General features: G+C 36.2%; 1 protein-coding gene across 25 annotated transcripts in view; it reads left to right on the forward strand.

Annotated features, from left to right (window-relative positions):
• LOC123563976 (sorbin and SH3 domain-containing protein 1-like) overlaps positions 1-17,236 on the forward strand; it is a 426,437-nt gene that overhangs the window by 269,414 nt on the left and 139,787 nt on the right. For 23 of the 25 annotated variants that reach the window (XM_053536619.1, XM_053536629.1, XM_053536606.1 and 20 more), the window contains 4 exons: positions 2,705-2,776; positions 6,606-7,013; positions 16,052-16,102; positions 16,625-16,718. In XM_053536619.1, the coding sequence (XP_053392594.1) occupies positions 2,705-2,776; positions 6,606-7,013; positions 16,052-16,102; positions 16,625-16,718 (625 nt within the window). The remainder of the gene's footprint in view (positions 1-2,704; positions 2,777-6,605; positions 7,014-16,051; positions 16,103-16,624; positions 16,719-17,236) is intronic. The other 2 variants (XM_053536625.1, XM_053536627.1) reach the window with 2 other exon arrangements.

The following is a 17,236-nucleotide window of genomic DNA, read 5'->3' on the forward strand; positions in this document are numbered from 1 at the left end:
TAATAGCTGAGATTGTGTAAAGTGTTGTATTTATGCTACATGTATTGTGTTCTGACAACAGTATTTTTCTGTTTTCTATAATTCTGTACAGACACAAACACCAGTATGATTATAGTGTTGTATTTACGTTGTTTTAATTGACTGTGTGGTGTTGTTGTCCCTGAAATACCTTGCTTAGACTGATGTTCCACTTCCCTGAAAAACCTTGCTTAGACTGGTGTTCCACTGATTATCCCAGAAATATCTTACTTCTGCTGATTATGTCTCCCCCCACACAGTGGTGTGGAAGACATATTGCTTTACTCCTGTCTGTGTGTGTGTCTATGTGTCTGTCACAAATCTTGTCCGCACAACATTTCTCATCCATCTTCACCAAACTTGAACAAAATGTGTTTGCCAATAAGTCCTCGGCCAAGTTCGATAACTAGCCAAATCGGCCCAGGCACTTCGGAATTATGGCCCTTGAATTACCGAAAATTGGCCTTTTTACTCTTGTCAGTGCTCTAAGTCAAACATTTCTCATCCGATCTTCACTAAACTTGAACAAAATGTGCAAAGAATTTTAGAATATCTTCTCCAAAGTTCAAGACACAGGGGTCAGTGGTTTGGCAAGGAACTCTCCAAAAGTTCAAGACACAGATCTTCACAGAGTAACACGGGAAGTACCTATTAAAAAATGTCTTGTTCTGAAGTACAAGGCTTAAACAAGAGACAATGAGTTTAACATAAATTTGACATAAGGAAATCTTTAAAAAGTCCTCATCAAAGCAAATAAACAATATATGTAGCAATACCTTTTGGTTTCCTTCTTAGGTATCCTAGACCTGATCTTGTTTAACTCCCTGAGGCCGATATCATAATATACATGCTGCGGCGAGATAAGAATTGCCACCTGACATCGAAGAACATTATCTGATCTTAGAGCATAATCACTCTGACATGCAGTCAATTGAAATCATGCATGGAAATATTATTAACATTGGTGTAAATCAAACTATACTTAAAAATCTTCCAAGTTTGAACAAATATTTATATATATATCCACTTTCGCCCGTAACTTATATCCAAATAGAATAATAATTTCACTTCGAAACATTTACCATTTTTACACTGTGTTTAATAAATATTTGAACATTTCTGATTTTATTACCTTTTTCACATGTAAACACATTAAATTCCAATAGAAATACATTATTAACACAAGAGTATTTACATCAGCATTACTAAAAAATAACACCCATTTTTGAGAATATTGATGGTTTATTTTGATGTATAATTAATTTCTAAACATGTACACAAACGTTGTGTGACACACACTGAGACAGTTAAGTTGTAATATTTACACCCATCTTTGAAGAATTATTACATTTACAAAAAACATTTATTTACACACATTTTTATGTATGAAACTTGTTTTGCTGTGTTATTTTTATCCATTTGAGTTTAATGCGATGTAAGTGTACGAATATTTCAGCTTTCTAAAACTTAACATTTTCCGACCATTCATTTCTCTGATAATGAAATTTCATCGTCAGAATCATCATCCGACGGAACTGATACGTCAAAAGCAGCATGATGTAAGAAAAAAGAAAAATCTCTGACAGCCGACATTATTTTAATCTTTTCAAATACAGTATGAACGAAACACAGCAGAGTTTGTCTTGTTTTATTTCCTTTACCGCATATTTACAAACATTTATTTTAACAAGGAAACTAATTATTAGCATAATTAATAATTATAACATCTAAGAAATAATAGCTGGTATGCAAAATGATTTTGCTTTTATCAGGATTATCAAAAATTAACAAGTACGTGACGCAGTCAGCATGATCTCGATGCCGCGACTATACTCGTCAATCGCCGTCCTGGGGAGTCCAGATAATGCGCGTATAGTCGGATATCGACGCTACAGGGGTAGAAAATATAGCGCCTTTAGTCGCATTTCGGCCCCAAGGAGTTAATAGATGTATTTTGTCATTAGAGAGACTGTGATTTATTGTAACTTTTAGTATTAAATGTTTTATAAGAGCCTGTGGTGTAAAATTCAGAATATTGCAGTAGTAACCAGATAAACACCTCAATTCTACAATGTCAAAAATGGAGTCATGCGTATTTTTAGAAAGGTTTTACAGATGTCTGTGTTAGGAATACACTTGCAACATTCTTACTTTAATAGTAAAATAGTTTATGGCCCAGTAGTTAAAGAGATATACAATAAAAACTTTGAAGTCAATTTTCTCAAAACTCTTGACCTGTTAGGACATTGTGGATTTTAGGGAGTGAAATATAGGTGTACACATTCATAAAACACTTTTATTTCCTTTATATCTCCATTTGAAACTATGTAAGTTAACAAATAGCAAACTTAGTTGGAAAATTTTAAGCAGAACTTCTTGACTAGGGATTATCAGTTCTCTGTTTCAGTAATATTGTCTAGAAAAAAAAAGTTATATTTTCATCAAAGTTGTAAAATGTAAAAAATAAGTAAGAACTTGAATGATATGAAGTGTCGTGTTACATTTTAGTTCTCGGTACATGTAGTTTATGCTTGTATTTCCACTTTGCATGTACAATTTATTCATTTAATAAACCAGCAGTTCCCTTTTTTCTGCAGATGTTCATCATAATATTCATGCATATTCACACAGTAAGTTGAATTACCACACATGCTGCTAAAACTGTAAAGAATATTGCTTATTTCAGCAACAAACAACTATAAGCCGACATACCAGTGGCCTGATGATGGTGACAGATCAGACACAAAGTCAGTTGATGGTATGTGATATATAGTTGAGTTACTGTTAGTTATGACATGGATGATGATTTAAATTATTGGAGTATGTTTGATAAGATGAAAGTTCATTTTTGATAGGAATTATTTGAGAATGGCAGTTGTTTACATCTTTTAATTTTTAGACTAATTACTTAAATTAGTTCTCAGAATTTTTGTTGTGTTCTTGAGTGCTTCCTGGAATTCTGACTGATGTCAGCATTTTTTATATGGCAGTTCAACTATACTGATAAACAAACAATGAGAAAGACAATTTATTTTGTGATATGGTATACATTATCATTAATGACACAACAATCCTGCCTAGCACTGAATTAAAAGTTTGCTTTTGTATGTAATGTTGCTAAATTCCTGTTATAATGGTGTAGCATGCAGGTTTGGAAGCATGTTTTTAGCTCACCTGTCACATAGTGACAAGGTGAGCTTTTGTGATCACCCTTCGTCCGTCGTCCGTCGTCAGTCCGTCCATGCGTGCGTGCGTGCGTCAACAATTTCTTGTCTGCACGATAGTGGTTTCATTTATGATTTTATTTTAACCAAACTTGCACACAACTTGTATCACCATAAGATCTCGGTTCCTTTCTTGAACTGGCCCATTATGGGTTCCAGAGTTATGGCCCCTGAAAGGGCCAAAATTAGCTATTTTGACCTTGTCTGCACAATAGCAGCTTTATTTATTACTTGATTTTTACCAAACTGGCACACAACTTGTATCACCATAAGATCTTGGTTCCTTTCTTGAACTGGCCAGATTGCAATATGGGTTCCAGAGTTATGGCCCCTTTAAGGGCCAGAATTAGGTATTTTAACCTTGTCTGCACAATAGCAGCTTCATTTATGATTTTATTTTAACCAAACTTGCACACAACTTGTATCACTATAAAATCTTGGTTCCTTTCTTGAACTGGCGAAATTCCATTATGGGTTCCAGAGTTATGGCCCCTGAAAGGGCCAGAATTAGCTATTTTGACCTTGTCTGCACAATAGCAGCTTCATTTATGATTTAAATTTAATCAAACTTGCACAAAACTTGTGTCACCATAAGATCTCGGTTCTTTTTTTAAACCGGCCAGATCCCTTAATGGGTTCCAGAGTTATGGCCCCTGAAAGGGCCAAAATTAGCTATTTTGACCTTGTCTGCACAATAGCAGCTTCATTTATGATTTGATTTTAACCAAACTTGCACACAACTTGTATTACCACAAGTTCCTTTCTTGAACTGGCCAGATTCCATCATGGGTTCCAGAGTTATGGCTCCTTAAAGGTCCAAAATTGGCTATTTTGGCTTGTGCAGCCATATAGATACTTCATTTATGTTTTTATTTGATACAAACTTCCAAAATATCTTCAACAACAATAAATCTTGGATTCCATGACAAATCAGATCCAATCGTAGGTTCCAGAGTTATTTTATATCTGATTACCTCCCCTGATTATAATCAAAATGGATTTATATCAGTAAGTACTTATAGGACTTATTTGAAATTTCATTATTGTCATTAGTTGGACTGAGCCAATCAGGGTAGATAACTATGGACTGATTTTATGTCAAATTACCTCCCTTTATTGTACCCCCCGACAACAAAGTTGTAAGGGGGGGTATACTGGTTTCAGGTTGTCTGTCTGTCTGTCCGTAGACGCAATCTTGTGCGCACCATCTCTCCTTATCCCCTTGACAGAATTTAATGAAACTTCACACAAGTGATCAGTACCAACAGTAGTTGTGCATGGGGCATGTTAGGTTCTTTTAGAAAAAAAATTTGCAGAGTTATGGGACTTTGTTTTTTTGTTACTATACTATATACATAGACACAATCTTGTGCGCACCATCTCTCCTCATCCCCTTGACACAATTTAATGAAACTTCACACAAGTGATCAGTACCAACAGTAGTTGTGCATGGGGCATGTTAGGTTCTTTTAGAAAAAAAAATTGCAGAGTTATGGGACTTTGTTTTTTTGTTACTATACTATATACATAGACACAATCTTGTGCGCACCATCTCTCCTCATCCTCTTGACACAATTTAATGAAACTTCACACAAGTGATCAGTACCAACAGTAGTTGTGCATGGGGCATGTTTGGTTCTTTTAGAAAAAAAATTTGCAGAGTTATGGGACTCTTTTTTTTTTTGTTACTATACTATATACATAGACACAATCTTGTGCGCACCATCTCTCCTCATCCCCTTGACACAATTTAATGAAACTTCACACAAGTGATCAGTAACAACAATAGTTGTGCATGGGGCATGTTAGGTTCTTTCAGAAAAAAAATTTGCAGAGTTATAGGACTTTGTTTTTTTGTTACTATACTATATACATAGACACAATCTTGTGCGCACCATCTCTTCTCATCCCCTTGACACAATTTAATGAAACTTCACACAAGTGATCAGTAACAACAGTAGTTGTGCATGGGGCATGTTAGGTTCTTTCAGCGACAAAAATTGCAGAGTTATGGGACTATGTTTCTTGTTAACATACTATGTACATACAGTCTGCATATGCAATCTTGTGCGTGCCTAATCTACCAAACCCTTACACACAATTTAATGAAACTTCACACAAGTGATCAGTACCAACCCTAGTTGTGCATGGTGCATGTTACATTCTTTTAGATAAATATTCTGCATAGTTATGGGACTTTGTATTTTGTTACTGTACTGTATACATACAGTCTATATACATACAGTCCACATAATTATGCAATCTTGTGTGCGTCAAATTGCAATGTACTGTGTCAGTGCATGCGGGGGGTACATTCATCACCTTTAGTGATAGCTCTAGTTTCAAATTAAAATGGGTATATCTCCGTAACTAATGAAGATACTGATCTGAAATTTCATTTATGTCAACAGATTTATTTGGCAGATCCTTCTTTTGTTCACTTACAATAATCTTTTTTTTAATTACTTCCTTTTTACGTTACTATAAATAGCTTATTTTTAGTAACTTTTTTTATTATTGGCCGTAGGGAAAAACCGAGACCACTTTTCTGTGGTACAACATGGATGGTACCTCCAATTTTTTTTTTTTTTTTTTTTTTTAGGATTGACTTCCCTTAGTTGTTACTATAAATAACTTATATTGTAACTTTTTTATAATTGACCGTGGGGAAAAACCAAGACCACTTTTCTGTGGTACAACATAGTTGTTACTTTCTAATTTTAGGTGTATTTTAAGGTATCTCTACCTGGTAAGGAGTTTTTTTGTGGACTTAGAAAAACAAAAGAATTACAATGATTACTAAACAACCACAAAATTAAAATTACATCTGCAAATACAGGTGCTAGAGTAAAGAAATTGCTGTGATGGGCGTATATTGTGACATTCTGGCACTCTTGTTTATTCTTATGAAAAGTGTTGAAAAACTGGTTTCGTGGCATTGCCGCGTTTCTTGTTTATTATTGGTCGTAGGGAAAAACCGAGACCACTTTTCTGTGGTAGAACTTGGATGGTACCTCCAATTTTTAGGTGTATTTTGACATATCTGTACCTTGTAAGATTTTTTTTTCTTTTTGGTTAAATTTCTTCTCTTTGTTGTTCCTGTCCTTTGTGGACTTAGATATTTTTTCTGAGGACCTTCTTGTCCTCAAGTGCAATGATAACAGGTGAGCGATATAGGGCCATCATGGCCCTCTTGTCTTTATAGATGTTTGCATGAATGTAATGGCACATTTTATTTACATACTGTATGATTGTTTTATAGTGGAGAATGTTCCACATTGCTTATATTGTGTATTTTTCTATGTTATTCTGCTTGTATATGTTGCATGACTGTTGGCATGATGTAGTATTATGTGTCTACAGCTACAAATACAGAAACATCAGCAAGTGAATCTTTTACAAAGTCAGAAGAATCCAAGTCCTACTTTGCTCTAGCATCACCAAAAAGTACAGGAGCTTTGTCACCAAGAAGTACAGATTTGTCATCGAAATGTTCCAAACTTTCACCCTCATCACCTAAAAGTGCAGATTTTTCTTCTAAAAGTTCAGATTTTTCATCAAAGAATGGTGAAAAATCATCCTCAGGTTCACACTACAAGCCACACAGTGCAATTAATGACACTTCTAAGACAAAATCAGACAAGAGTAAATTCTCATTATCAAGTGTATCTGAGGTGTTAAGAAGGGATGCAAAGTTTCCTAGTGGAAAACAAAATAAATCGGATGATGTTTTTTTGGAGAGCAAAGGGAGCAAGTCGGATGACGAGCAAGGTATTATCTTACATGGCTTGGAGTTACCTATATTATCTTTATCTAACACCAGTTTAACATTTTATCTTATCAGTTACTTATATGCTTTTGTTGCTGTACAATAGGGAGTGGACTATGTCTCAGAGAAATTTTCAGTTTTTCTCCCTATTCTTTCACTGACACATTGTTTAATAAAACAAAGGCTAATTTCCATTTGTTTTTACCTGCTTGAGCTGTAAGTCTGGTGCAAGGACTTGAGTGCTATTCACCTTATCATACAAGGCCTCTAGTGCTATTTACTCTGTCTGACAAGACCTCCAATGCTATTCACCCTATCAAACAAGCACTCTTGTGCAATTCTTCCTGTCATACAAGGACTCGAGTGCTATTCACCCTATCAAACAAGGACTTGTGCAATTCACCCTGTCATACATGGACTCCAGTGCTACTCACCCTATCATACAAGGACTTGAGTGCTATTCACCTTATCATACAAGGACTTGAGTGCTATTCACCTTATCATACAAGGACTCTTGTGCAATTCACCCTGTCATACAAGGACTCCAGTGCTATTCACCCTATCAAACAAGGACTCTGGTGCTATGCACCCTATCATACAAGAACTACAGTGCTATTCACCCTGTTAAATAAGGACTAGTGCTGTTCACCCTATCAAACAAGGCCTAGTGCTATTCACCCTATCATACAATGCCTCTTAATTAGCTACTCTTAATACTTACCCTATCATACAAGGACCCCAGTGGTATTCACCATATCATACAAGAACTCTTGTACTATTCACCCTATCATACAAGAACTCCAGTGCTATTCACCCTATCATACAAGAACTCCAGTGCTATCCACCCTGTCATACAAGAACTCTTATGCTATTTACCCTATCATACAAGAACTCCAATGATATTCACCCTGAGAAACAAGGACTAGTGCTATTCACCCTATCAAACAAGGCCTAGTGCTATTCACCCTATAATTCAATGCCTCTTAATATTTACCCTATTATACAAGAACTCCAGTGCTATCCACCCTGTCATACAAGAACTCTTACGCTATTCACCCTATCATACAAGAACTCCAGTGCTATTCACCCTGCCAGACAAGGACTAGTGCTATTCACCCTATCAAACAAAGCCTAGTGCTATTAACCCTATCATACAATGCCTCTTAATATTTACCCTATCAAACAAGGCCTAGTACTATTCACCATATCATACAAGAACTCCAGTGCTATTCACCCTATCAAACAAAGCCTAGTGCTATTCACCCTATCAAACAAGGCCTCTGGTGCTATTCACCATATCATACAATGCCTCTTAATATTTACCCTATTATACAAGGACCCCAGTGCTATTCACCCTATCATGCAAGGCCTAGTGCTCTTCACCCTATCATACAATGCCTCTTAATATTTACCCTATCATACAAGGACTCCAGTGCTATTCACCATATCAAAGAACTCCAGTGCTATTCACCCTGTCATACAAGAACTCAGTGCTATTCACCCTATCAAACAAAGCCTAGTGCTATTCACCCTAGCATACAATGCCTCTTAATATTTACCCTATCATACAAGGACTCCAGTGCTATTCACCCTATCATACAAGAACTCTTGTGCTATTCACCCTGTCATACAAGAACTCAGTGATATTCACCCTATCAAACAAGGCCTAGTGCTATTCACCCTAGCATACAATGCCGCTTAAATATTTACCCTATCATACAAGGACTTTAGTGCTATTCACCCTATCATACAAGAACTCTTGTGCTATTCACCCTGTCATAGAAGAACTCCAGTGCTATTCACCCTATCAAACAAGGCCTAGTGCTATTCACCCTAACATACAATGTCTCTTAATATTTACCCTATCATACAAGGACTAGTGCTATTCACCCTATCATACAAGAACTCTAGTGCTATTAGCTCTATCTTACAAGACGTCCAATGCTATTCACCCTGTCAAACAAGGCCTCTGGTGCTATTCACCCTATAAAACAAGGACTCTAGTGCTAGGCACCCTGTCATACAAGGACTCAAGTGTTGTTCACTCTATCATACAAGGACTCAGTGCTTTTTACCCTATCATGCAAGGACTCTAGTGCTATTTGCCCTATGATGCAAAGACTATAGCGCTTTTTGCTCTTTCATACAGAGATTTCATGCATATCATATATATACATATCATGTAAGGACTCTGGTGCTTTCTTCCCTATTATGCAAGGACTCTTGTACTATACACCCAATCATACAAGGACTCCAATGTTATTTTTTAAGATCATGCAGGGACTGCAGTTGCTATTCCTCCTATCATACAAGGACTCCAGTGCTATTCCTTATCTCATTCAAGAGGGAAGCACCAGTGCTATTCCTCATATCATGCAAGGGCTCCAGTGCTGTTCCTCATATCATGCAAGGGCTCCAGTGCTATTCCTTATATCATACAGGGGCTCCAGTGCTATTCTTAATATCATACAAGGGCTCCAGTGCTATTCCTTATTTTATACAGGGGCTCCAGTGCTATTCCTCATATCATGCAAGGGCTCCAATGCTATTCCTCATATCATACAGGGGCTCCAGTGCTATTCTTAATATCATACAAGGGCTCCTGTGCTATTCCTCATATTATACAGGGGCTTCAGTGCTATTCCTCATATCATACAGGGGCTCCAGTGCAATTCTTCATATCATACAAGGGCTCCAGTGCTATTCCTCATATCATACAAGGGCACCAGTTCTATTCCTTATATCATGCAAGGGCTCCAGTGCTATTCCTCATATCATACAAGGGCTCTAATGCTATTCCTCATATTATATAAGTACTCCAATGCTATTAGTCATATCATACAAGGGCTCCAATGCTATTCCTCATATTATATAAGGGCTCCAATGCTATTAATCATTTCATAAAAGGGCTCCGGTGCTATTCCTCATATAAGGGCGCCAATGCTATTCCTCATATCATACAAGGGCTCCAATTCTATTACTCATACAAGGATCAGTGTGCTATTCCAATATTCCAAATAGCATACAAGGATTTGCATGCTACTTCACTAAACTCTACAATACTCCATTGTTGTCAAATGAAATACACTGTCAGATTAAGTGTGGCAAAAGAATTGTAAAATTGATGTCAACAAATTTGTTAAGACAAGTATTTTCTCTAAAAACATTTGTTTTAAAAGAAATTGTGAAGACTTTTAACAGTTACAAATTGGTGGACTTGATGAAGGTGCTATAAGTGTTTTATTGGCCAATCGTCCACTCCTTATTGTACTGTAGTAACCTAATGACCTCAGCAGACATAGTTGATGGTGCCATATGCTTTCACTTCTGAGTGAGTTTCCTCCTGTGTGAAGTTTCTTTCTGAATTTGCTGTAGACAGAGAATTGAATTTCTACACTTTTATTCAAGCTTAGATATTTGTAGAAATGATTTGTTTGTTGTAGGTCAGTTAGATAGTAAAAAGAATGTTTCTATGCAGGAATATTTTAGACCATGATAATATATACCAACCACTCCTGAACCAATAACTCTTATATTGCTACTCACATAACACCATATCATGATGACATTTTTACATGTTGTGCACAAGTAGGAGCATTCTTTTTTCATATACTATAAGTGCATACTTATAACATGGCAGCAATTTGTATAAAACTTGCACCTATAACATGTAATTAATATACGTTGAGCCCACCCTTTGACCCCTAACTGTGACCTTGACCTTTGAGATAGGAACTGGGGGTTTGCACATGACACTCTGTCTCATTGATTTAGTTATTCATGCTAAATATAAACAAGGTTCCTCAATGCATGTCAAAATTATGGGCCGGACAAGATCTGTCTTGAGCTTTGAACTCCAACTGTGACCTTGACCTTTGAGATAGGAACCTTGAGTTTGTGCATGACACTCCATCTCACTGAGGTTAATATTCATGCCTAATATAAACAAGATTGCTCCTTGCATGTCAAAGGTATTGTCCGGACAAACAAATCCAAATGCACACACAACACATACACTGAACAGCCATTTGGATGACTATGTCTTCAGTTCCACAAGTGGGCTCAACAAAAAGTAGCCAGTATTGTTTATTATTTTTGTTTTAGTTGTTCCTAATAGTTTTCATGATATTGCTTCTAATCTATGTTTGAAATATTTTAACTTTGAGTCTAACACTGATCCCTTGAGCATGCAAGGGGATTAGTAAATTGCTTGAATTTTCCAGGGTTTTGAGCAATCCAAACATAGGAAAGTCAATGACCATATGAACTGGGTGCCTCACTGTATATTGTAGGCTAATAAACTTAACTAATTTGTTTGTATTATTTTATAAACTTACTTATGTTTTGTCTTGCTATTCATTTCACATAAATATTTCTAGTAAATCAAGCTGGAAATAATTGTATTTTCAAAATGGTTAACTTTGAAATCAACATTTGAATAATAGTCATAGATATAAGAAATTAGATATCCCAAACAGTGATTTTGTCTTTGCATAAAACCATTGTTTTGAGTTCCAAGAAATTATATCAAGAGGATGCAGCCCGAGTGGTGTTACTATAAGATTTTATGGCAGAGATAATCACTGTTTGAGGTATAGTTTGTCAATTCTCTTATGATACCAAGGAATGCTACTTGCATTCTTGACATCCACTAGATAGTTGTCCTCTTTTTAGTGTTTTATTCATTTTTAGCTCACCTGTCACATAGTGACAAGGTGAGCTTTTGTGATCACCCTTCGTCCGTCGTCAGTCCGTCCGTCCGTCAACAATTTCTTGTCTGCACGATAGTGGTTTCATTTATGATTTTATTTTAACCAAACTTGCACACAACTTGTATCACCATAAGATCTCGGTTCCTTTCTTGAACTGGCCAGATACCATTATGGGTTCCAGAGTTATGGCCCCTGAAAGGGCCAAAATCAGCTATTTTGACCTTATCTGCACAATAGCAGCTTTATTTATGATTTGATTTTTACCAAACTGGCACACAATTTGTATCACCATAAGATCTTGGTTCCTTTCTTGAATTGGCCAGATTCCTTTATGGGTTCCAGAGTTATGGCCCCTGAAAGGGCCAGAATTAGCTATTTTGACCTTGTCTGCACAATAGCAGCTTCATTTATGATTTTATTTTAACCAAACTTGCACACAACTTGTATCACTATAAAATCTTGGTTCCTTTCTTGAACTGGCGAGATTCCTTTATGGGTTCCAGAGTTATGGCCCCTGAAAGGGCCAGAATTAGCTATTTTGACCTTGTCTGCACAATAGCAGCTTCATTTATGATTTGAATTTAATCAAACTTGCACAAAACTTGTGTCGCTATAAGATCTCAGTTCCTTTGTTGAACCGGCCAGATCCCATAATGGGTTTCAGAGTTATGGCCCCTGAAAGGGCCAAAATTAGCTATTTTGACCTTGTCTGCACAAATAGCAGCTTCATTTATGATTTGATTTTAACCAAACTATCACACAACTTGTATCACCACAAGATCTTGGTTCCTTTCTTGAACTGGCCAGCTTCCTTCATGGGTTCCAGAGTTATGGCCCCCTAAAGGTCCAAAATTGGCTATTTTGGCTTTTGCTGTCATATCGAGACTTCATTTATGGTTTTATTTGATACAAACTTCCAAAATATCTTCAACAACAGTAAATCTTGGATTCCATGACGAATCAGATCCAATCGTAGGTTCCAGAGTTATTTTATGTCTGATTACCTCCCCTGATTGTAATCAGATGGATTTATATCAGTAAGTACGTATAGGACTTATTTGAAATTTCATCATTGTCATTAGTTGGACTGAGCCAATCAGGGTAGATAACTATGAACTGATTTTATGTCAAATTACCTCCCTTTATTTCAAATTAAAATGGGTATATCTCCGTAACTAATGAAGATACTGATCTGAAATTTCATTTATGTCAACAGATTTATTTGGCAGATCCTTCTTTTGTTCACTTACAATAATTTTCTTTTTAATTACTTCCCTTTTACGTTACTATAAATAGGTTATCTTTAGTAACTTTTTTGTTATTGGCCGTAGGGAAAAACCAAGACCACTTTTCTGTGGTACAACATGGATGGTACCTCCAATTTTTAGTAGTATTTTGACATATCTGTACCTTTTAAGAATTTTTTTTTTTTTTGTTAAATTTCTTCTCTTTGTTGTTCCTGTCCTTTGGACTTAGATATTTTTTCTGAGGACCTTCTTGTCCTCAAGTGCAATGATAACAGGTGAGCGATATAGGGCCATCATGGCCCTCTTGTTGTTTCTGGTCCTGATATTTGATGGTATGTATAATTGTGTTGTACAAACAAAGATTTAATATAAAACGTCACACTTTCAGTTTTCTCTGTTTAATATAAAAACAAATTAGGTCATGTTAAAATCAGTACTATACTCTGATTGATTAAAGATGAGATGTTTTGTGTTTGTGAGATGTGACTTTGCAGATAACAGAGAAGTTGAGATTCTGTATGTGTATGCATCCTTATAGCAGAAAAGATATACTTAGCAATAAGTTATAAAAATATCATCTGTTAAGAGTGAGCTATTGGTGTAGGTGGGCGGTCCATTGCTTATCCCTCATCGGACATCTGTTGTCCTGCTTCTACATTTTTATGCCCCACTTCAAAGAAGAGTGGGAATAATGTTTTGTTTATTGACCTCTCTCAACATTGTTTTGTTCATTGTCCTCTCTCAACATTGCTCAAATGGTTCTTCTTGGCTCCTTTTAAGAGCATAAAGAACTAAAAGCTGAAAAACCTTTAAGCTACATCTCTAGTGTTGTTTGATGGACCTTCACCAAACTTGGACTATAGCATCCTTGCATGGACCTTTCTCAAGGTTTTACAAATGATTCATCTTGTCCCCTTTTGATGACTGTCCGAGCAAAAAATAGAATAAAACCTTAAACAACTTCTTCTCATGAATCTTTAGATGGATCTTCACTGAACGTGTCCTGTAGCATCATTGCATGATCAGATGTTTCGGCTAAATACCCTTTTAGGGACCCACAGAGCTAAAATAGATAAATCATTAAACGACATTAAGATCTTTGCTAAACTTGGTCTGTAGCATCCTTGGATTGACTTTTTTCTTTTTAATCAACATGTTCCAACTTGACTGCTAAACAAAGACAAATTTCGCAACAACTTATTCTCATGAACCACTTGATGTACCAAACTTGATCTATAGCAGCCTTGGTTGGGCTGTTCTCAAGTTTGTTCAAATGGTTTTGAGGCCATCACAACAAAGCTAAGTTTGGATGAAAAATTTGGGACTATTTTCACTGATTGCTTAAGGTCACAAGTGACTGAATAGTAAAGGTTGCTGACATCAGATCACTTGCCCCTCATGTGGGTTCCAAACCTTGCTTGGGGTATAGAATTCCAGCTGGCTAATGGATGGTTGGTGCCCACTCATGCTTGAAACAATGCTTTGCGTGGCACCGGGTGGTCCTGCTCTACCATCAAAAATCTTATTGTAAGATGAATAAGTAGTTGTGTTTCAATCTTAAGATATTTGTTGTATATAAGGTGAATACAGTCTAACCTGTCTTAAGCAGCCAGCCAAGGGAAGCAGACAATTTGGCCGCTAAAGCCAGGTGACCGCTGATCGGAGGTGCAGCCAATATATGTATTTTTCAGACTTCTGGCCAGTTTAGCCTTTAGGCCCATTTTTGGGGGGTTTCCCATTTTTTTTTTACCAGGATACAATGACGTGCATTTGCCTTCGCAATACAAATGGTCTTCTTAGCAATCTAAAACTTCGGCGTGATTGTTTTACTACAAAAATTGTTACAGACAATTTTCCAACTTCAAAACAAGTTTGTTTACAATATTCGCCATTTTGGTAAGGGAAGCTACTCTCCGCGCTTATTGTCTACGCTAAAATCTACCATTGCCGTTACGTTCGGTAAAAGATGGAGTGGTTTATATTTTTTTTTCAAACACAATTAATTTCGTATAAATTTAATAGTATTTTGATGACAGAAGTATGAAAAATCACAAATATTATACTACTAGTTAGTAATCGAGTATTATCTTTAACCGAGGTCAAACTGTGAACAACAAAATTGACCCAAGGTGACACGCTAATTGCCGATAATTACTGGCCATTTGATCATAACAAAAAGGGGATTACACCTTTGGTTATCAATTTTAATTGAGAAGCTCATGTCATTTTGTCGTTCTTGTGGTGAAGTCACGCGAAACTTAGCAATCACGTGCTTCTCAAAAATCGGGTATCTTCGGCGACTATTGCCTAAAAATAATTGATTTTGGAAGAAAAATGGCCGCTGAAAGGGGTCAAATACGGCGGTCGGGAGGCAATTTTGGTGGCCGCTGGCCGCGGACGGCAGGTGGCCGCTGAATAAAGTGATAAAATATAGGAAAATCCGTCGGGGGCGTCATAAAATGGCCGCTGAACGGAGGTGACCGCTGATCGGAGGTGACCGTTAGTACAGGTTAGACTGTAGTTTGCAATGTTGCAATCTATAAATTGTCCATGCATGTCAAATGAAGAGTTGTTATGTTGCAATCTTAGATATTTGATGCATATAAAGTGAATGAGTAATTGTGTTGCAGTCTAAGATATTTGATGCATGTAAAGTGAATGAGTAATTGTGTTGCAGTCTAAGATATTTGATGCATTTTAAGTAAATGAGTAATTGTGTTGCAGTCTAAGATATTTGATGCATGTAAAGTGAATGAGTAATTGTGTTGCAGTCTAAGATATTTGATGCATATAAAGTGAATGAGTAATTGTGTTGCAGTCTAAGATATTTGATGCATGTAAAGTGAATGAGTAATTGTGTTGCAGTCTAAGATATTTGATGCATATAAAGTGAATGAGTAATTGTGTTGCAGTCTAAGATATTTGATGCATATAAAGTGAATGAGTAATTGTGTTGCAGTCTAAGATATTTGATGCATGTAAAGTGAATGAGTAATTGTGTTGCAGTCTAAAATATTTGATGCATATGAAGGTCCTAGTTACCATAGATATATTTTTACTGTGCTATCTTGTATATTTCAGATATTAACCCATACAGACCTAGTTATGAGAAGCCATCAAGGTCTGTGAGAGGTATGTGAAACAAGAATACTTTTGTAAAAAAGTTAAATAGTATGTTTTCTTTAAGAAGAAGATTTTAGGCACAGTTTTTATGTGCCCCTCAGACTATAATGTACAAGTTATCTTCATATATTTATGCAAGAGGGTTTTGTAAAAATCATTACAACAGTTACATTCTGTCAGCAAATCAAGAAACAAAGATTTAACAAAATTTGAACAGTTAGTTTTATGCAGGAAACCTGAACAGTGTTCTGACAACCAAAGTATTTGAATCAAACACAAGTCATTTCATAGTTCTACAACAAGTTCAATACATACAGGTCTGAAATATATGTCAGACAAAACTGTTTGACTGTGATGTTTATTAGTGAGAAATAAAGTGGGTTTAAAGGAAATTAAATATTTGAAGAAATTGTCAACAAAGATAGTATTCCTGTATTGATGCAAAATAATATAGTTTATCTATGTATCAAGGGTGTCACTTTATCATTGTCCATATAAAACAATTTGATATATTGTGAATATCTTTTATAGGTGACATTAACTCTGGTTACCTCTCAGAACCAGAATACCGATCAAAGATGAGAAGTAAAAGTACATCAAATGTCAGCAGAACAGCTCGGGCTTTGTAAGTTTGCTTTACTGATATCTGTAACAGGTATATCCAGTAAATGTGTGAAAACCCAAATCCTTTACATGACAAAATGCATGACTAATTTCATACAACACTGCAATCCTTACAATATGGCAGTTCTTGTACAGATACAGCTGCACAATATTGTAGTTGTTTTACTGAAATATTAGAACAACACAGCAGTACTCTATACAACATGTCAGTTCTGGTACAGATACATGGGCACAACACAGCAATTCTTTAACGGGAAGGCAATGTTGTTATGTTAATTCCGGCTGCTAGAATTTCTTATATCATTTAAAGAAGTGAAAAAACACAGTCCTGATAGGAAAGTCTATCCTCCATTGTTCACATTAGCTTGACTATACGAAGTATGGAGAGCTGTACTACTCGACCCAGCATCGGCGTCCTTCCGCGTCTGCACTTTTGTTTAAGTTTTGATGCACTTTCTCTTTATCTCTGTAATGACTTGGTGGATTTGTTTCAAACTTTAAACAGTTATTCCTCATCAT

The sequence above is a fragment of the Mercenaria mercenaria genome, chromosome 2 (genome assembly GCF_021730395.1).
Source record: "Mercenaria mercenaria strain notata chromosome 2, MADL_Memer_1, whole genome shotgun sequence".
NCBI classification, from domain to species: Eukaryota; Metazoa; Mollusca; class Bivalvia; order Venerida; family Veneridae; genus Mercenaria; species Mercenaria mercenaria.